Source organism: Ovis aries, chromosome X (genome assembly GCF_016772045.2).
Source record: "Ovis aries strain OAR_USU_Benz2616 breed Rambouillet chromosome X, ARS-UI_Ramb_v3.0, whole genome shotgun sequence".
In the NCBI taxonomy this organism is placed as follows: domain Eukaryota; kingdom Metazoa; phylum Chordata; class Mammalia; order Artiodactyla; family Bovidae; genus Ovis; species Ovis aries.
In genome coordinates, this window is record NC_056080.1 from 37,629,087 (window position 1) to 37,650,851 (window position 21,765).

The window sequence follows — 21,765 nt, forward strand, 5'->3', positions numbered from 1 at the left end:
TTCAGGAGTTAGTTCTTAATGAGCAACAGCTTCATGAAACCTATTTTGAGAATTTTCAATGAAAATTTTTAGATGTCAACTGTCCTCTTAAGTTTTCTTATCTTCAAATTGAAGTGTTGGTAATCATACATATATTCTTAAAGGCTACCATCACGCACTGGAAATAGTAAAGCTGATTCCATTCAGAGTCATTTACTTACTTAGCACCTGCATGGCACCAGGTGCTATGCTAGATAGCAAATGCTAAAAAGATCTAGTACTGACCTCAAAGTGTTAAACCTAGGGAATTATTAGATGCAAATACAGCAGGAGAAAAAAATGAATAAATAAAAGCTGATGAGTGTTCCCAGTATTTTCCTTCAGCTAACTAAAGAGAGTTCTGTTCAGTTCAGTCACTCACTCTTGTCTGACTCTTTGTGACCCCATGGACTGCAGCACGCAAGGCCTCCCTGTTCATCACCACTTCCCAGAGCTTACTCAAACTCATGTCCATTGAGTCAGTGATGTCATCCAACCATCTCATCCTCTGTCATTCCCTTCTCCTCCCACCTTCAATCTTTCCTGCTGGGAGCCACCACGGGAGATCCCACCCATGACAAAGTTCATGTGGAAGAGAACTGTTAAGCAAGGCTTCAGAACTCAAGGGGCTCCCTAGGCTTTCTCGAGCATCTACCCCAAAACCAGAATCTGTCTTTTTCACTATTTCATGACTTTCACCAACTCCTCTGATATTAACAGGGGGCTAACCCTGACCACCTTTTGCTGGAGAAAATCAACTTAGGGCTATAGCTAATGAGTCTCCTGGACATGAGAGGAATATTTCAAATCAAACCCCCTCTGTTAGCATTCTAGCTTGCTCGGCAGGTATATCTAGACTCTTACAGCTACGCATGTGATTATTTACAGCCTCCCAACTGTGAGAGGCACAGAAAGCCTAAAACATAGAGCCTTTGAAAGAGTTAAAAGTTATTAAGAGTAGTGCTAGTGCTGATGTAGGATTTCATTATTGGGCCAATGCTTGTTGCTAAGTTCCCATATCTCTTATCCACTGTGCACCTGGGAATGCATTAGTTAACATAGTGAGAATGCTAGAAAAACAAGTGTAGCCTTGAATTTAACCATATCAGACTTTTGAGCTAATTGGTTCTTTCTTGTAACTCACTGCACCTTTGCTCTGTGAAAAACGTTAACTCTGTTTGGCATTTTCTGAGGCTGACATAGATTAGAAATATAAAGAAAAAACACTTTGAGGGAAAATAAGTTTTCTGGTTGAGCAGCCTTTATCAAAAGAGGGTCATAAAATGTTCACAGGCCTCCAAAGCCAGAAGATACTGTACACAACATCATTTGTGGGAAAGGTATGCAAAAAAAATCCTGGTTTCGATAAGGGCAAAACTGCTGGAATGTTTGGGCTGACTTGGTATGACCTTGCATCTTTCATTTCCCTCTATGTATAAGGCAAGGTATAAAAGTACCTTTTGAAAAATAAAGCTTTTGGGCCTCGCTCACCAAAGCAGCTTGGTCACCTCGTTTTTTTTTTTTTTTTTTCCTTTTTTTTCTGTTTTGGGGGTAGATGCTTGAGAAAGCCTAGGGAGCCCCTTGAGTTCTGAAGCCTTACTTAAGAGTTCTCTTTCGTATGAACTTTGTCATGGGTGGGATCTCCCATGGTGGCTCCTGGCATCTCCCCCGCTCACTCTTGTCTCTTTGTGACCTCATGGACTGCAGCACGACAGGCCTCCCTGCTCATCACCAACTCCCAGAGCTTACTCAAACTCATGTCCATGGAGTTGGTGATGTCATCCAACCATCTCATCCTCTGTCGTTCTCTTCTCCTCCCATCTTCAATCTTTCCTAGCATCAGGGTCTTTTCCAATGAGTCAGTTCTTCACACCAGGTGGCCAAAGTATTGGAGTTTCAGCTTCAGCATCAGCCCTTACAGTGAATATTCAGGACTGATTTCCTTTAGGATGAACTGGTTGGATCTCCTTGCAGTCCAAGGGACTCTCAAGAGTCTTCTCCAACACCACAGTTCAAAAGCATCAATTCGTTGGTGCTCAGCTTTCTTTATAGTCCAACTCTCACATCCATACATGACTACTGGAAAAACCATAGCTTTGACTAGACATATCTTTGTTGGCAAAGTAATGTCTCTGCTTTTTAGTAAGCTGTCTAGGTTGGTCATAACTTTTCTTCAAAGGAGCAAGCGTCTTTTAATTTTATGGCTGCAGTCACCATCTTCAGTGGTTTTGGAGCCCAAAAGAATAAAGTCTGACACTGTTTCCACTGTTACCCCATCTATTTGCCATGAAGTGATGGGACCAGATGCCATGATCTTAATTTTCTGAATGCTCAGTTTTAAGCCAACTTTTCCACTTTCCTCTTTCACTTTCATCAAGAGGTTCTTTAGTTCTTCTTTGCTTTCTGCCATAAGGGTGGTGTCATCTGCATAGCTGAGGTTATTGATATTAGTCCCAGAAATCTTGATTCCAACTTGTGTTTCATCCAGCTCAGCACTGCTCATGATGTACTCTGCATATAAGTTAAATAAGCAGGGTGACAATATACACCCTTGACATACTCCTTTCCCGATTTGGAACCAGTCTGTTTTTTCCATATCCAGTGCTAACTGTTGCTCTTGACCTGCTTACAGATTTCTTAGGAGGCAGGCCAAGTGGTCTAAACTAAAGAGAATTCAGGCCTATTTATAATTTTCCATCCCTGGCCTTCTGAATTTTTCATCCTGATGTGGATGGGGTAGACTCTCTGTGAGAAAAGAGGTATAAATCAAATATTTGGTGGTCAAAAGGCAGATGGAATGAATGCCACAGAGCAACTAAACCTGTGAGCCACAACTATTGAGCCTGTGCTCTAGAGCCCAGGAACCTCAGCTACTGAACCCACATGCCACAACTACTGAAGGCTGCAACCTCTAGAGCCTGTGCTCCACAGCAAGAGAAGCCACTGCAATGAGATGTCTGTATACCACAGTGTAGGCACCACTCGCTGCAACTAGCAAAAGCCCACACAGCAGTGAAGAACCAGTGCAACCAAAACTAAATAAATAAAATTTTAAAAACTAAAGCTACCATGTAATCCAGCAATCCCACTCTTAGATATATATCTAGAGAAAAGCATAATTCAAAAAGATATGTGCATGCCAATGTTCATAGCAGCACTATTTACAATAGCCAGTACATGGAAGTAACCAAGTGTCCATCAACAGAGGAAAGGATAAAGATATTGTGTGTACACACATAGAGACACATACACCCACATATATATGGCATGGAAAATTACTCAGCAACAAAAAAGAATGAAACAATGCCATTTGTAGCAGCTTAGATGGACTAAGAGATTGCCATACTAAGTAAGTCAGACAGAGAAAGACAAATATTATATGATATCATTCATATGTGGAATCTAATTTTTAAAAAACAATGTAAATGAACTTATTTGTAACACAGAAACAGATTTATACATATTGAAAAGAAACATATACTTACCAAAGGGGAAACATGGAGGAGGAGGAGGAATAAATTAAGAGCTTTGGATTAACATATATCCATTACTCTATAAAGGTTGATAACCAAGAAAGACCTAATATGTAGCACAGAAAACTTTACTAAATATTGTGTAATAACCTATGTGAGAAAACAACCCAATAAAGAATGATTATAGATATAACTAAGTCACTTTGCTGTATAAAGGAAACTACAGAATATTGTAAAGAAACTATACAACAATAAAATAAAAAAGAAAGAAAACATTCATACACCTCAATGTTCACAGCACTACTATTTACAACAGCCAAGACATGGAAGCAATCTAACTGTCCATTCACAAATGAAGGCATAAAGAAGATATGGTATATATACACGTAATATTACTTAGCTATAGAAAAGAAATAATGCCATTTGCAAAGTGGATGGAATTAGAAATTATCTTATTAAGTGAATAAAGCCAAAGGACAAATATTATGTGACATCACTTATATTTGGAATCTAAAAAAATGATTGAAATAAACTTGTTTTTTCATGTCACATTTATTATCTTTTAATCCTGTGTATCCCTTAAGTAGCTATTGTAGTTGCTTTACTACTTTTGTCTTTAAACCTTTATACTAGCTTTATAGATCCACTACTTTTATTAACATATCTACATTTTAAACATTGTAATCATTTTTAAATGGAAGTAGTTAAATTATTTTAGGTATCCAACAAAGTGATAGTTATACATAAATACAGATATATATATTTTCAGATTCCTTTCCATTATAGGCTATTGAATATTGTTCCCTTTGACATATAGGAGGTATTTGTTATTTCTCTTTTTTTCTACTAGTGTATATATGTCAAACCCAGCTTCCTAATTTCACCCAGTCTCCCTCAACCCCACACTATCCTATTTTGTAAGCTTAAATTTGTTTTCTATCTCTGTGAGTCTATTTATTTTGCAGAAATATTTGAGTTCCTTTAGAATGTATTCAAACTTAATTTGTTATCAACTTAAACCACTATAAATAGTTTATATATACATTTCATGGTGGCCAGAAACCTACAGTAGATACACAAAGGATAATGAGAAAGTAATCTAAGCATACTGCTAAAGTCATCTAATCACATAGAAAGAGAACAAGAGAAGAAAGTAACAGAGCAACTATAAAACAGCCAAAACAATTAAGAAAATGGCAATAAGTATGCATCTATCAATAATTTAAGTGGACTAAATTATCTAATAAAAAGAAAGGGTAGCTGAATGGATTAAAAAAAAATCAAGACCTATCTATGTGGTGACTACAAGGGACACAATTCAGATGTGAGGACACACAAAATGAAATTAAAGGAATGGAAAAATATATCCAATGCAAGTGCAAACTAGAAGTAACCTGGATAGCTATGCTTAGACAGAATATTTTAAGATAAAGACTATAATGCTCTAAAGAAGGGTGATTCATAGTGATAAAGGGTTCAATCCAAAAATAGGATATAATATTTGTTAAATATATATACATATGTGTGTGTGTGTGTGTGTGTGTGTGTGTGTGTGTGTATAACTGGCACAGTGGCACTTAAATAAATAAAGCAAATATTAACAGACCTAAAAAGACAAATACGAGGAGAAGGATAGTAGGGGACTTTAATATCCAGTTTACAACAATGAATAGATCATCAAAAGAGAAACAAGGCAAAATGGTTGTTTGGGGAGGCCTTGCAAATACCTAAGAAAAGAAGCAAAAGGCAAAGCAGGAAAGGAAAGATATTACCCATCTGAATGCACAGCTCCAAAGAAAACCAAGGAGAGATAAGAAAGCCCCCTAAATGAACAATGCAAAGAAAGAGAGAAAAGCTATAGAATGGGAAAGACTAGATCTCTTCAAGAAAATCAGAGATACCAAGGGAACATTTCATGCAAAGATGGGCACAATAAAGGACAGTAATGGTATTGACCTCACAGAAGCAGAAGATATTAAGAGGTGGCAAGAATACATAGAAGAACTGTACAAAAAGTCTTAATGACCCAGGTAACCCAATGATGTGATCACTCACCTACAGCCAGACACCCTGAAGTGTGAAGTCAAGTCGGCCTTAGAAAGCATCACTATGAACAAAGCTAGTGGAGGTGATGCAATTCCAGCTGAGCTATTTCAAATCCTAAAAGATGATGCTGGTAAAGTGCTGCACTCAACATGCCAGCAAATTTGGAAAACTCAGCAGTGGCCACAGGACCAGAAAAGGCCAGTTTTCATTCCAATCCCAAAGAAGGGCAATGCCAAAGAATGTTCAAACTACTGCACAGCTGTGCTTGTTTCACATGCTAGCAAAGTAATGCTCAAAATCCTTCAAGCTAGGCTTCAACAGTACATGAACCAAGAACTTCCAGATGTACAAGCTGGATTTAGAAAAGGCAAAGGAAACAGAGATCAAAAAGCCAACATCAGTTGGATCATTGAAAAAGCAATGGAATTCCAGAAAAAAAACATCTACTTGTGCTTCACTGAGTAGTCTAAAGCCTTTGACTGTGTAGATCACAATAAAATGTGGAAAATTCTTAAAAAGATGGGAATACCAGATCACCTTACCTGCCTCCTGAGAAACCTGTATGCAGGTAAAGAAGCAACAGTTAGAACCAGACATGGAACAACAGACTGGTTCAAAATTGGGAAAGGAGTACGTTAAGGCTGTATATTTCCACCCTCCTCATTTAACTTATATGCAGAGTACATCATGTGAAAGGCTGGGCCGGATGAATCTTAAGCTGGAATCAAGATTTATGGGAGAAATATCAGTAACCTCACGTATGCAGAAGACACGATGCTAATGGCAGAAAGAAAAGATGAACTAGAGTTGCATGATGATGATGAAATAGGAGAGTGAAAAAGCTGGCTTAAAACTCAACATTCAAAACACTAAGATCACGGCATCTGGTCCCATCACTTCATGGCAAATAGATGGGGAAACAATGGAAACAGTGGCAGACTATTTTCTTGGACTCCAAAAACACTGTGGCAGTGACTGCAGCCTCAAAAGATGCTTGCTCCATGGAAGAAAAGACATGACAAACCTGGACAGTGTATTACAAGCAGAGACATCATTGTGCCAACTAAGGTCTTCAGTGAAAGCTACGGTTTTTCCAGTAGTCATGTATGGATGTGAGAGTTGGACCATAAAGAAAGCTGAGTTCCAAAGAATTCATGCTTTTGAACTGTGTTGTTGGAGAAGTCTCTTGAGAATCCCTTGGACAGAAAGAGATCAAAGCAGTCAATCCCAAAGGAAATCAACCCTGAATAGTCATTGGAAGGACTAATGCTGAAGCTGAAGCTCCAATAGTTTGGTCACCTGATGTGAAGAACCGACTCTTTGGAAAAGACCTTGATGCTGGGAAAGATTGTGGACAAGAGGAGAAGGTGGCGATAGAGAATGAGATAGTTGGATCATCACCGACTCAATGGACATGAATTTGAGCAAACTCTAGGAGATAGTGAAGGACAGGGAAGCCTGTCATGTTGCAGTCCATGGGGTTGCAATAAGTCAGACGCAACTGAGCAACTGAACAACAACAACAACAATAATAAGGAAGCACCAGAAATAGAAAAATCACTTTTATAATTGTAGCGAAATGAATAAATACTTAGGAGTAAACTTAACCAAGAAGTTTAAGGACTTTTACATTGAAAACAATAGACATTCTATTTCAAAACTGTGAAGCATTTGGTAAAAGCACAAGGCAGTGGTTCACTGACTGTGATCCTCAGACCACAAGCATCAGCAACACCTGGAAACTTCCTAGGAATGCAAGTTCTCAGGCCCCACTATAGACCAAGTGAGTTAGAAACTCTGGGGCTGGGCTCCTGCACTCTTTATCAGCCCTCCCAGAGATTCTGAGGCAGGGTAAAGCTTGAGATCCACTGCACAAGTCTTTTATGCAGCTTATTTACTGTTTAAATCATTAGCATTAGCCTACAGAGGTCTATAGTAGCCCCAACATATACAACCTGAATCATAGAAATTTTCTTAAATCAGATTTTTCTATCCTTCAAAGATTCTCTCTGTATATTTGCAATCCAGGAAAACTCTTTGTTAAATTCTGCAGTGTTCTTTTTAGGAAAAAAAAAAATCATTGACATACCATAGCATATGTATAGGTAGTTCTAAATGTGCAATAGCTTCATGAAATCTACTTCGAGAATTTTCAATAAAATTTTTCAGATGGCAACAGCCCTCTCACATTTTCTTATCTTCAATTTGAAGTGTTGGGAATGATACAGATACTCTTAAAGAGTACTGTCACCCCTGGAAATAGTAAAGCTGATTGATTCCCTTTGAATCACTTAGCACCAACATAGCACCAGGCACTGTGCTAGGTACTAGGTAGCAAATTCGAAAAGATCTAGCTCTGACCTCACAAGTGTCACCCCTACAGAGGTACTAGATACAAATGCAGGAGGACAAAAATGAATACATAAAAGCTGATGAGTGTTCCCTGGCTTCTCCTTCAGTCAACAAAAGAGAATTCAGGCCTCTTTCTCATTTTCCATCCCTGGCCTTCTGAATTTTTGATCCTGTTGTGGATGGGCCTGTTGTGGACTCTGCGAGGAAACAGGTATAAATCAAATGTGTGGTGGGTCAAAAAGCAGATGGAATGCCGCTGAGCAACTAAGCCCATGTGCCACAGCTATTGAACCTGTGCTCTTGAATCAGGAGCTGCAACTACTGAAGCCCACATATCTAGAGCCCACGCTCCATAACAAGAGAAGCCACTGCAATGAGAAGCTTGCACACCACAACTAGAGAGTAGCCCCTGCTCGCTGCAACTAAAGAAAAGCCTGGGGAGCAATGAAGACCCAGCACAGCAAAAAATAAGTAAAATTATTTTTTTTAAGCCAGATGGAAAATAAGGAAATTAACAAAAAATAAATTGTTATGTCACTACATAACAACACTTGCTAAAGACATATTTTCATCATGATAAGGAATTTCTGTGAACTTTTTTGAAAATCTGTGATATGGTTCACCAAGTTTTATTTCATTTTCTTCTTCCTGAGTATATACAAAGACCATATTTCCCAGTCTCCCTTGAACTCTGATTACAATCATGTGATGAGTTCTGGCCAATGGATTCAGAGTCAGCAATTTTATGCTTCCAATATGACACACATGCACACACAAATGGCATTCTTTTTTCACTCTTTCCCCTTCTTTGTACAACCCGGAAGTAATATCTTCTGGGATGTGGATGCTACAAGATAGTGGAACTACCAATAGCTTGGGACCATAAGAACAGAGATATACCCCCTCCTCTACAGAGCATGAGAGAAAAAGATGAGAAAGGAAGGTTTTTAAAGAGCTTTGCTTTTTCTATTATTCTTTTCACAGTGGTCAAAAGACACAAGCAAAAGTTTGAGTCGCTCTGAAATTACCTTTTGGCTGCTAATTTTTGCTTTTTTAATGCACCATTACTCAGAGTCCAAACACCATGATTCTGGCATTATACGTTACCAAAATAAAATAGTTGTTAAAATGGGGCTATGGATATGCACCCTGGAAGCATGGAGGAACAGGATGCCAAGCCTGGAAAGGCTAAACTGGATGCCTGCCCTCTTAATAAGACCAAAGACTGCTTAAGGTCCTTTTTGTATTCTCTCCCCTTTCCATCCCTCCCCAACCAAGGGAAAAATAAACACAAAGACAAAGCAAAAACACCTGGTGGGGGGGAGAGGAAGAACCCTGGTGATTACCCTCTGCGTTATATATTTCGATAAGCAGCCACATGCCAATTAGCATGGTTATAATGCTCCCAGAACAAAAGTACTGAAACATTGCCTGCAATCAAAACTCAATAGACAGAAATCAGGGACCCTGATCAGAAAAAAGTACATTTATAGGTAACAACGTTTAAGAGGAGAACTTCCCCCTACCTGAGCTGCAGGGCCAGGGCTGGAGGCATCACCTTTGCTCCTATCCTGCCGATGAGGGTTGGGAACACCCCTACCAGCTCCACTACAGTGATGTGTCGAAGATCCAGGCCACATTGTGCTTGCTGGAAAAAAAAATCCAAGATAGGAGGTGTAAGTGTAGCTAAAGAAAATCCATGTCAAACTACAGGCTGACAGAAGCAGTGCTGTTCTGTTTGGGGAAGTTTCTCTGCCCACTCCATACTGTCCTGAAGATAGTTGAGAAATCGGGGTTAAACTAATGGCTATAAAACCCAAATACCTTCCTAAAGGAATCATTCAGAAATGACTTGGCAATGAGATTTTGAAAACCTAAGCAAAATGACAGTGTATGTATTTCCAGGTGGGGTGAGACTTTGCATGAGCCAAATTTCCTAACAAGTATCAAAGACCACCTCCAGAGGATTTTCATTTGTATTTGCAAGGACAAAAGATTACTTCTAGTGTCCCCTTATCTGCCCATTCTTCCACCCCTCACACTCACCAGCCCAAAGCCCACACACACACTAACATGGTGAAGAAACTAGGATAAGACATTCCAACCCCCATCTGATGCCATGCTTTCTTTCTTTTTTTAATTGGTGACCTGGGTTTGGTGGTTGCCACCCAATTCCCAGGTGGCACTAGCGGTAAAGAACCCACCTGCCAATGCACGTAGACCTAAGAGACAGAGATGCAGGTTCGATCCCTGGGTCGGGAAGATACCCTAGAGGAGGGCATGGCTACCCACTTCAGTATTCTTGCCTGGGAAATTGCATGGACAGAGGAGCCTGGTGAGCTACAGTCCATGGGGTTGCAAAGAGTCACACACAACTGAAGTGACTTAGCACATATGCACGCCTGCACCCAGTGGACACCACTTGATGACCTGGCTCTGGTGGCTGGAGGGATTACAATGCTGGGTCACACATGACTCTAATAGTTTTTGCTGGGCTACCACCTCCAGGTCATTGCAGAGACAGCAAACTAAAATACGCCCCCAGTTTCTGTGAAAGAGGTCTCATTTTTTCTCCTGGATCTTCAGCCTTAAGGACAGGTTTCAGGCTTGGCACACATCTTGAGACCTACAGAGAGGCTCTCAGGGAATACAGGCCAGGGACACCATTTTTGTTCTCTCCCTCTGGACAGTCCCCCTGCTATGCCCAGGCAGGGGAGATGATACATAGCCTCATCCACTACAGACTGAGGCTCCTGTCACTTCCAGACCAGAAAGCCTATTTGGGAAAATTTGAGAGTTGCCTGAAATGGGCCTTCCCAGTAAAGTCATTGCCCTACCCACTCTGGAGTGTGGCCCCCAGCTGACAGGAAGAGTTGGTGAGAATACCTGGAAGCTGTAAAACCCAGCAGCTCTTAACTGAGAGGCGAGTGAGCAGAGCTGATGGCTGCCAGAGCAAAGGAAGTGGCCCTGTTCAGCCAAGGAACTTGATATTTGAGTTGGCTTGAGTCAAGGTCACAAACTAAGAACATCCGTGGCATTGAAGGTGCTTTTCCCACCATGCCCAGGAATGGAAAACCATTCACAACCTCACTTATAACTGAATCCTACCTTCAGATCACCTGACCAAGGAACTGAAGCCTAACACACCAGGAGCTGTATCACCCAGCCAACAGCCCTGCTTATGGTGCATTTGAACAGAACACAGACTGTAGCTTTCTCTGTCTGCAGAGCAAAACTGGTGTCCTTACCTAGGCAAAATATTCAGTGCACACTCTTGTTTGACTTGGGTCCCCAGACCATGAGCCATGCCAACTCTGGGTCCCTTCCTGCTGCTTTGCCAGAGGAGGGAAGCTAATTCATAGCCGCACCTACGGCTGGGCATATTACCCAGTCTAAAGCATCTAGTAAGCCTGAGGAGAATCTAGAATTCATGAAGCACATCCTACAGCTGCATTTGGGCAGGGAACTAAGATGGCAGACCTACCCAGCTGTTCTCAGTCAATGGCACACCCCCGCCACCAAGCTCAGAGCTCGAACCGATGCTTCAGCCAACCAGACCCTAGTAGCAAGCCCCACCTTCCCAAGGACATTACCAGCAGATATATCCAGAAACCTAACAGAGCTGACTGAAGAATTGTCTCTGCCAAAGTAAACCTGAACTGTCTGGAAAAGGAGATCACATACTCAAATGAATAGATGCCAATAAAAAGAATCAAGGATCATGAAAAAGCAAGTGTGTCTGATACCACCAAATGTAATTAATAAAGGGCCAATAACTGACCCTAAGAAATTGAAGAGCTATGAACTTTCAAAGAATTCAGAATAATTCTCTTAAAGAGGTTTTGTGAGCTATAAGAGCAGACAACTAAATGAAATTAGAAAAAATGAACAGGAGTTTGACAAAGAAATATAAACCATGAAAAAAAATCATACAGCTGAATAATAAAATAACTGAAAAATTCAACAGAGAGCCTCAAAAGCAGATTCAACTGTGCAGAAAAATAAGAAACCTGGGAAACAGATCATTTGAAATTATCCAGTCAGAGGAACAAAAAGGAAAAATAATGAAAAAGATTGAAGAGAGCCTAAGGGACTTATAGGACACAATGAAAAATATTTGCATTCTGGGAATTCTAGAAGGAAGAAAGGGACAAAAAGTGTATTTCAGTAAATAATGGCTGAAAAATTCCCAATCCTTGGGAGAGAACTAGACATCTTGATCCAAAAAGGATGCCAAATAGATTGAACCCAAATAGGCTACACCAGGACATATTATAATTATATAGTCAAAAGACAAAACCAAAGAATTTTTAAAGCAACAAGAGAAAAGAGAGAAGTTACATACAAGGGAACCTCCATAAGACTGTCAGTGGTTTAATAATGGAAATTTTTCAGACCAGAGAATGGTATGACGTATTCAAAATATTGGGAGGAAAAACTGTCAACCCTAGAAATTCCATATCCAGTAAAGCTCCCCTACAGAAATGAAAGAGAGACAAATACTTTTCTGAGAAAACAAAAGCTGAGAGAGTTCATCACCATTAGACCTGCTTTATAAGACTTCTTTGAGTGGAAGTACAGTCAGCCCTCCATATCCACAAGCTACAGATCCACAAACTCAACCAACCATGGACCAGATACTATATGTAGAACCAGAAGATCAATGTATATGGAACCCACAGATACAGAGCACTGAAAATGGGATGTAAGCATCCACGGATTTTGGGGTCCACAGTGAGTCTTGCAACCTATCCCCTGCAAGTACTGAGGAATAACTATAAAAGGACAATAACTAACATCATAAGAACATAAGAAGGCAGTGTAAAACTCACTGGAAAGGGGGAAACTTAGTCAAAGTTGGGTTCTGTAATATGGTAATAGTGGTCTGTAATTCACTTACAGCTCTAATTTAAAAGTTAAAAAACAACCATGGTAGACAGAGACAAGATGGCAGAGTAGAAGGATGTGAGCTCACCTCTTCTGAGGAAACCACCAAAATCACTAACTTCTGAACAACCAACAAAAAAATGCTGCTGCTGCTAAGTCGCTTTGGTCGTGTCCAACTCTGTGTGACCCCATAGACAGCAGCCCACCAGACTCCCCCGTCCCTGGGATTCTCCAGGCAAGAACACTGGAGTGGGTTGCCATTTCCTTCTCCAATGCATGAAAGTGAAAAGTGAAAGGGAAGTCCCTCAGTCATGTCCGAGTCTTAGCGACCCCATGGACTGCAGCCCACCAGCCTCCTCCGTCCATGGGATTTTCCAGGCAAGAGTACTGGAGTGGGGTGCCATTGCCTTCTCCGCAAAAAAATACTAGAACCTATCAAAAAAGATACCCTACATCCAAAGACAAAGAAGAAGCTACAAGATGGTGGGGGGGGGGCAGCGCAAAAGTGATTAAATCAACTCCTGGCCATCAGGTGGGCAGGCCACAAACTGGAAAATAATTATGCCACAGAAGTTGTACACAGGAGTGGAAGTTCTGAGCCCCACATCAGGCTCCTCAGCTAGGGGGTCTGGCAACAGGAAGAGGAGCCTCCAAATCCTCTAGCTTTGAAGGCAGTGGGGTTTAATCACAGGAATTCCATAGGACTGGGGAAAACAGAAACTCCACTTTGGAGGGCACACACAAGGTCTTTGGCACACCAGGAACCAGGGAAAAGAAATCAGTGACCTCATAAAAGACTGAGCCAGACCTACCTGCTAGTATTGGACGGTTACCTGCAGAGGTTAGGGGAGGCAGCTGTGGCTCACTGTTGGGACAGACAATCACAGCAGTAGTTTTCGGGAATACACATCAGCATGAGCCCTGCTAGAGGCCACCATTTTCTTATCAAGACCTGGACCCACCCAACGGCCTGTAGGCGCCAGTACTGAGATGCCTCAAGCTAAACAACCAACAGGACAGGAAAACAGCCCCACTTGTGAGACTGTTTTAAGTAATCCTGAGCACATAGCTGCCTACTAAACACACCCCTTGACACTACCCTGCCCAGGAGATGGACATGGCCCTGCCCAGGAGATGGACAAGACCCAGCTCCACCTACCAGTGGGCAGGAACTAATCCCTCCCACCAGGAAACCTACACAATCCTCTTAGACTGCCTCATTCATAAGCGGACAGACAGAAGCAAGAAGAACTACAGCCTGTAGTCTGCAGAGTGGAAACTGCAATCAGAAAATTAGACAAAATGAGACAGCAGAGGTATATGTCCCAGATGAAGGAACAAGATAAAACTCCAGAAGAACAAATAAGTGAAATGGAGATAGGCAATCTGCCTGAAAAACAATTCAGAGTAATGATGGTAAAGATAATTCAAGATCTCAGAAAAAGAATGGATGCACAGATAGAGAGCACCTCAATATATAAGACAAATACTAATAGACATAAAAGGAGAAATTGACAGTAACACAATAATAGTGGGGGACTTTCACACCCCAATTTCATCAATGGATAGATTATCCAGACAGAAAATCAATAAAGAAACCCAGGCCTTAAATGATACATTAGACCAGATGGAATTGATATTCATGTAGCATTTCATCCAAAAGCAGTAGAAAACACATTCTTCTCAAGTGCACCTTCTTCGACATAGATCATAGAAATGTTTTCTTAGATCAGTCTCCCAAGGCAAAAGAAATAAATCAAAAATAAACAAATGGAACCTAATCCAATTTATAAGCTTTTGCGCAGCAAAGGAAACCACCAGCAAAATGAGAAGACAACCTACAGAATGGGAGAAAATATTTGCAAACAAGGCCAACTGACAAGGGGTTAATATTCAAAATAGCAAACAGCTCATGCAACTCAAGATAAAAAAAAACAAACAGCACAATCAAAAAATGGGCAGAAGACCTAAACAGACATTTCTTCAAAGAAGACATACAGATGGTCAATAAACACATGAAAAGATGCTCAACATTGCTCATTAGTATAAAAATGCAAGTCAAAATTACAGTGAGGTATCACTTCACACTGATCAGAATGGCCATCATCAAAAAAATCTACAAACAATAAATGCTAGAGAAGATATGGAGAAAAGGGAACCCTCTTGTACTATTGGTGGGAATGTAAATTGATATAGCCACTATGGAGAACTGTATGGAGGCTCTTAAAAAAAATCTAGGAATAAAAAGTCTACAAATAATAAATGTCAGAGAGAGTGTGGAGAAATTGGAACCTTCCTACACTGTTGGTGGGAATTTAAATTGGTACAGGGATTATGGAGAACAGTGTGGAGGTTTCTTAAAAAACTAAAAATAGTGATACTCCTGCTGCTGCTGCTAAGTCACATCAGTCGTGGGCATACATCAAAAGAAAAACATGATTTAAAAGGATACACACACCACAATGTTCATTGCAGCACTATCTACAATATCCAAGACATGGAAGTAACCTAAATGTCCACTGATGAATGGATAAAGATGTGGTACATATATACAATGGAATCTTATTCAGGCATAAAAAGAATGCAATAATGCCATTTGCAGAAACATGGATGGACCTGGAGTTTATCATAGAAAGTCAGAAAGAGAAAGACAAATACATGACATCACTAGTATGCAGAATCTTAAAAAGTGACACAAAGGAACTCAATATGCAAAGCAGAAGCAGACTCAGAGAATGAACTATGGTTATCAGGGTGAAGGGCAGGGAGGGGAGACAGCAGGGGTTTGACAGGTACACACTGCTATATTTAAAATATATAATCAACAAGGACCTATTGTATAGCACAGGGAACTCTGCTCAATTTTTTGTAATAACCTAAGTGGGAAAAGAATTTGAAAGAGAGTAGATACATGTATATGTATATATATAACTGCATTACTTTGCTGTTCATCTGAAACTAACATTGTTAATCAACTATAATCTAATATAAAACATTTTTTTAAAGATACAGAAACTTAGTTAAAAAAAATACCTAACATGGTAAAAATAACTAAAATTCCAATAATCTGAGGTATACAATATTAAAAACTATGTAAATTGTAACATCAATAACCTAAAATGGGAAGGGAGTATAATTTAAAGTATAAAGCTTAGGATTTGATTGAAATTAAGTTGGTATTAGTTTAAAATAGTGTTATAATTTTAAGGTTTTTTTTTTTTAATGTAAGCCTCATGGTAACAGCTTCTTAGGTGGTGCTAGTGGTAAGAACCTGCCTGCCAATGCAGGAGACATAAGAGATGTGGGTTCGATCCCTGGGTTGGAAAGATCCCCTAAAGGAGGGCATGGAACCCAATCCAGTATTTTTGCCTGGAGAATCCCATGGACAGAGGAGCCTGATGGGCTATGGTCTATAGGGTAACAAAGAATCAGACATGACTGAAGTGACTTAAAACGCACACTCATATGGTAACAAGAAGGGAAAAACCTGAATTACAAAAAAGTATGATAAAGTCAAAGCATACTAATACCACACAACATCAAAACACAATGAAAGAAAAGAAGAAACAGCTGATCTATAAAACAACCAGAAAACAATTAACAAAATGGCAGTATCTTCTTATTTATCAATAATAACTTTAAATGTAAATGGATCCAGTTCTTTAAATGAGAAACCAAATGGATAAATGGATTTTTATAAAAGATCCAATGATATGCTCATTGCAAGAATCATTTTGGCCTTCAAGACATACAAAGGAAATGTAAAGGAATGGAAAAATATTTTAAGCAAACAACCCAAAAAAGTCAGGAGTAGTTATATCAGACAAAATAGGCTTTAATTTTAAAAATGGTAAAAGGAAACAAAGAAGGTCATTATATAATGATGATAGGATCAATACATCAATAAGTTATAGTGATCATATTTATGTGCCCAATATTGGAAAACTGAGATTCATAAAGCAAAAACTGATAGACCTAAAAGGAGAAATAAACAGGACTTTAATACCCAACTCTCAACAATGGATAGATCATCTAGACAGAATCAATAAAGAAACAGCATTTTTGAACAACTCTGGCTTCCCTGGTGGTGCAGAGGTTAAAACGTCTCCCTGCAATGTGGGAGACCTGGGTGCGATCCCTGGGTCGGGAAGATCCCCTGGAGAAGGAAATGGCACCCCAGTCCAGTATTCTTGCCTGGAGAATCCCATGGACGGAGGAGCTTGGTGGGCTACAGTCCATGGGTCACAAAGAGTCGGACACGACTGAGCGACTTCACTTTCACTTCATAGACCAAAAGGGGCTTCTCAGCTGGCACTAGTGGTAAAGAACTCATCTGCCAATGCAGGAGACATAAGAGACAAGGGTTTGATGCCTGGTCAGGAAGATCCCCTGGAAGAGCACATGGCAACCCACTCCAGTATTCTTGCCTGGAGAATCCAATGGACAGAGGAGGCTGTCAGGCTATAGTCCATAGGTTCACAAAGAGTCAGACATGACTGAAGGTAGTTAGCATGCATAGACCAAATATACAAAACAGACATACACAGAATAGTCTATCCAACATCAGCAGAATACACATTCTTCTCAAGTGCACATGAAACATTTTCTAGAACAGACCATATGTTGCTGCTGCTGCTGCTACTAAGTCGCTTCAGTCATGTCAGACTCTGTGCAACCCCATGGATAGCAGCCCACCAGGCTCCCTGGGATTCTCCAGGCAAGAATACTGGAGTGGGTTGCCATTTCCTTCTCCAATGCACGCGTGCATGCTAAGTTGCGTCAGTCGTGTCCAACTCTGTGCGACCCTATGGACAGCAGCCCACCAGTCTCCTCCGTCCACAGGATTCTCCAGGCAAGAATACTGGAGTGGGTCGCCATTTCCTTCTCCAGACCATATGTTAGGCCACTAAATAAACAAGTCTTAGAAAATTTAAGAAGACTGAAATTATACCAAGTATCTTCTCTGACCACAGTGGTACAAAATAAGAAATCAATAACAAGAAGAAACTGAAAATTCACAAATACATGGAAATTAAACAACACTCTCCTGAATAACATATGGATCAGGAAGAAGTTAAAGGGGAAATAAAGTATCTTGACACAAAAATGGAGACAACATATGAAAACTTAATTGCACAACAATAAAAATCAACATTAAAAAGCAAGAAATTTCCCAAATTAACAACCTAATTATGCCTTAAGGAGCTAGAGAAAGAAACTGAACCCACAATTAGCAGAGGGAAGGAAATAAAGATTAGAACGGAAATAAATGAAACTGAGAACAGAAAAACAGTAGAAAAGATTAACCAAACTAAGAGTTGGTTCTTTGAAAGATAAACAAAATTGACACTCCTTTAGTTAAACTAAGGAAAAAACTAAATCAACAAAATTGTAAATGTCAAAGGAGACATTACAACTGATACAACAGAAATACAAAGTTCCTAAGAGGCTATTATGAATAGCTCTATGCCAATAATTCGACAACCTAGAAGTGGAAAAATTCTTAGAAACATAAAAACAATCAAGAGTGAATCATGAGGGAATGGAAAGTCTGAATAGATCAATTACTAGTAAGGAGATTAAATCAATAAAATAATAAAAAAAATTTAAAAATCTCCCAATGAAGTAAACCCAGGACCAGATAGCTTCACTAATGAACATTACCAAACATTTAAATAAGCAGGGTGACAATATACAACCTTGACGTACTCCTTTTCCTATTTGGAACCAGTCTATTGTCCCATGTCCAATTCTAACTGTTGCTTCCTGACCTGCACACAGTATAGTACTGGCATAAAAACGCATCCCGCCCCCGCCAAAAAAAAGCAAATGGGACAGAATTGGGAGCCCAGAAATAAACTCAAGGATATATAGTCAACTTGTATTTGACAAAAGAGCCAAGAATACTCAATAGAGAAAAGTCAGTCTTTTTAACACTAGTGCTGAAGAAACTGGATATTCACACATAAAAAATGAAACTAACACCTTAGGTTATACTACTTACAAAAATGAACTTGAAATGGATTAGAGACTTAAATAGAAGATATGAAACTATGAAATTCCGAGATGAAAACACAGGAAAAAGAGCTCCTTGATATACCTCTCGGCAATGATTTTTGGATGTGACACCTTAAGCACTAGCAACAAAATGAAAAAACAAAAAACAAGTGGGATTACATGAAGCTAAGAAGCTTCTGCATAGTAAGAGAAACTATCAACAAGTATAAAGACAACCTACAAAATGGGAACAAAAGACACTTGCAAGCCATTTATCTGATAAGGGATTAATATCCAGAATCTCTAAAGAACTCATTTAACTCAACAGCAAATAAATAATTCAATTTTAAAATGGTCAAAAGGCCTGAATAGACATCTCTCCAAAGAAAATATATGAAAGGCCAACAGATACATGAAAAGATGCTAAATATTACTAGTCATTAAAAAGCAAATCAAAATCATAAGATAATACCAAATGCCTATTAGAAGGGCCATCATTAAAGAGACACATAACAGCACAGCTGGTCTACATGGATGCAGTGTGCTGGGCTGTGGCCATGCAGTGCTCTGCTGCTGCTGCTAAATTGCTTCAGTCGTGTCCAACTCTGTGCGACCCCATAGCCAGCAGCCAACCAGGCTCCCCCATCCCTGGGATTCTCCAGGCAAGAACACTGGAGTGGGTTGCTATTTCCTTCTCCAGTGCATGAAAGTGAAAAGTGAAAGTGAAGTCGCTCAGTCATGTCCGAGTCTTAGCGACCCCATGGACTGCAGCCCACCAGGCTCCTCCGTCCATGGGATTTTCCAGGCAAGAGTACTGGACTGGGGTGCCAAAGCCTTCTCCGTGAAGTGCTCTGAGTCACTTGCAAATGGTGTCTTTGGGCCACAATGTTGCACTTGTCTCCTCCTCACCCCTGTTAAGCACTCCAACCCCAGTAACCCTGTAGTCTTCTTCAATCTGGATACTGGAGGGGAACAAGATGGTCTAATTGCCTTAAAATTGCTTGCAGATATTATGCCCAAAACTGCAGAAATTTTTCAAGCATTGTGTACAGCAAAATTGTGTACAGAACACTAACCCAGGTGGTGGTAGTGGTAAAGAACTCCTGCCAGTGCAGGAGACATAACAGATGTGAGTTCAATCCCTGGGAAATGTCAACCTACTCCAGTACTCTTGCCTGGAAAATCCCATGGACAGAGGAGCCTGGTGGACTACAGTCCATGGGGTCGCAAAGAGTTGGGCATGACTGAAGTGACTTAGCAGTCAGGTACAGGAGAAACAGGCATTGGACTCACTACTGGGAAACTCCTCTATTTGGAAAAAAAAAAAAAAGTCGCTCAGTCGTGTCTGACTCTTTGCGATCCCATGGACTGTAGCCTGTCAGCCTCCTCCATCCATGGGATTTTCCAGGCAAGAGTACTGGAGTGGGTTGCCATTTCCTTCTCCAAGGGATCTTCCCGACCCAGGAATTGAACCTGGGTCTCCCAGATTATAGGCAGACGCTTTACTGTCTGAGCCACCAGGAAAGTGGTGAAATTGAAAGGATGCCTTTTTCATCAAATCAAGTAATTTATGATTCAGGGTGGAGACTTCTCCAGTTAGAATGGGACAGGTGGAGAAAATATTTATGATGAAAAATTTGAAGATGATAACTTCCATTATCAGCATAATGAGGGGGAATTACTGAGCCTGGCAAACGTAGGCTGCAAGACAAGCAATTCTCAGTTCTTCATCATGACAGTTCAGACTCCTCACTCATGGGAAACACGTGGTGTTTGGGCAGGTGATGAAAGGAATCGTTGTGGCAAGGATTTGGGAAAACATGGAGATGAAAGGTCAAAAAACTGCCAAATTGTGCATTATTGCAGAATGCAGAGAACTGAAGGAAGGGGATGATTAGGGATTATTCCCCCAAGATAGTTCTGGTGACAGTCATCGAGATTTCTGAGGATGCAGATGTAGATTTAACAGATGTAGATGAAATATGATCAGTAACAGAAGACTTAAAAACATTGGAAATTCTTTATTCAAATCCCAGAACTGAGAGATGGCCATTAAAAAAAAAAAAAAAAAAAACCAAAGTTTTAAGGTATGTGGAAGGCACGAAAGTTGCAATTGAGAAAGCACGTGGATCAAAGCTGCAGCCTGTTGCTTTAAGCTGTGTGCTGAATATTGGAGCTTGCAAACTGAAGATGTCCACTGAAAATGTCTGATTGGCAGGGAGTGGTTGACAGTTGCTTGGAGGTCCTTGAAACAGACTCCGAGGCATTGTACCATAAAGCCCAAGGGTGGCCAGGATTCAAAGAATATGATCAAGCATTGCCTGACTTTAAGAAAGCCCAGGAGATGGCACCAGAAGATAGAGCTATTCAGGCAGAATTGCTGGGAATCAAACAAAAGATAAAGGCACAGAAAGATCTGCAGCCTATGCAAAAATGTTTCATAAAGAATTCAGTTTTGGTTAAGTATTGAGAGTCAGTTCCTAGGTAGGCTGATAAGACGTCCTGAGGAGGAGAAAGGGCTCTGGAGTTTTCAAGGAGGAGAAAAAGACAAAGGGTTTTTCCCTTTAAGCCCAGAGCAGATGATTATACAACAAAACAACTCATATTGCTTAAGGATATGTTTTCCCTTAAATTCTATCAATGATTATATAAAAACAATGTATCCTGCTTGAGGACATGTTTCTCCCTTTTGAGAACCTTCTGACTAATCCTGTCATTTAAAAATGTATATTATGGGAGCAGCTGTGGTAAAATCTTTCTATTGTTATTTCTAATCCCATTATCTTAAAATGTATATTGTGGGAGTGAGTCTGGTAAGACCTTTACAACCTTGAGACATTCTTTTGATTTCCTGCAATAACCAATTAAAAACGTATATAACTCCCTTGCTAAGACTAGCAAGGGGGGCACTCTCTGTTCCCCTCTGATGTCTATGTCAGAAGCTTTCTCTGTTTTCATACTTTAATAAAACTCTGCTACACAAAAGCTCTTG

At 40.1% G+C, this 21,765-nt stretch overlaps 1 protein-coding gene and 1 pseudogene across 3 annotated transcripts in view; one reads left to right on the forward strand and one right to left on the reverse strand.

Annotated features, from left to right (window-relative positions):
• SRPX (sushi repeat containing protein X-linked) overlaps window positions 1-21,765 on the reverse strand; it is a 193,998-nt gene that overhangs the window by 62,618 nt on the left and 109,615 nt on the right. For all 3 annotated transcript variants that reach the window (XM_027962915.2, XM_027962916.2, XM_027962914.2), the window contains one exon: window positions 9,416-9,537. In XM_027962915.2, the coding sequence (XP_027818716.1) occupies window positions 9,416-9,537 (122 nt within the window). The remainder of the gene's footprint in view (window positions 1-9,415; window positions 9,538-21,765) is intronic.
• Window positions 9,773-21,236, forward strand: LOC105605665 (peptidyl-prolyl cis-trans isomerase D-like; annotated as a pseudogene).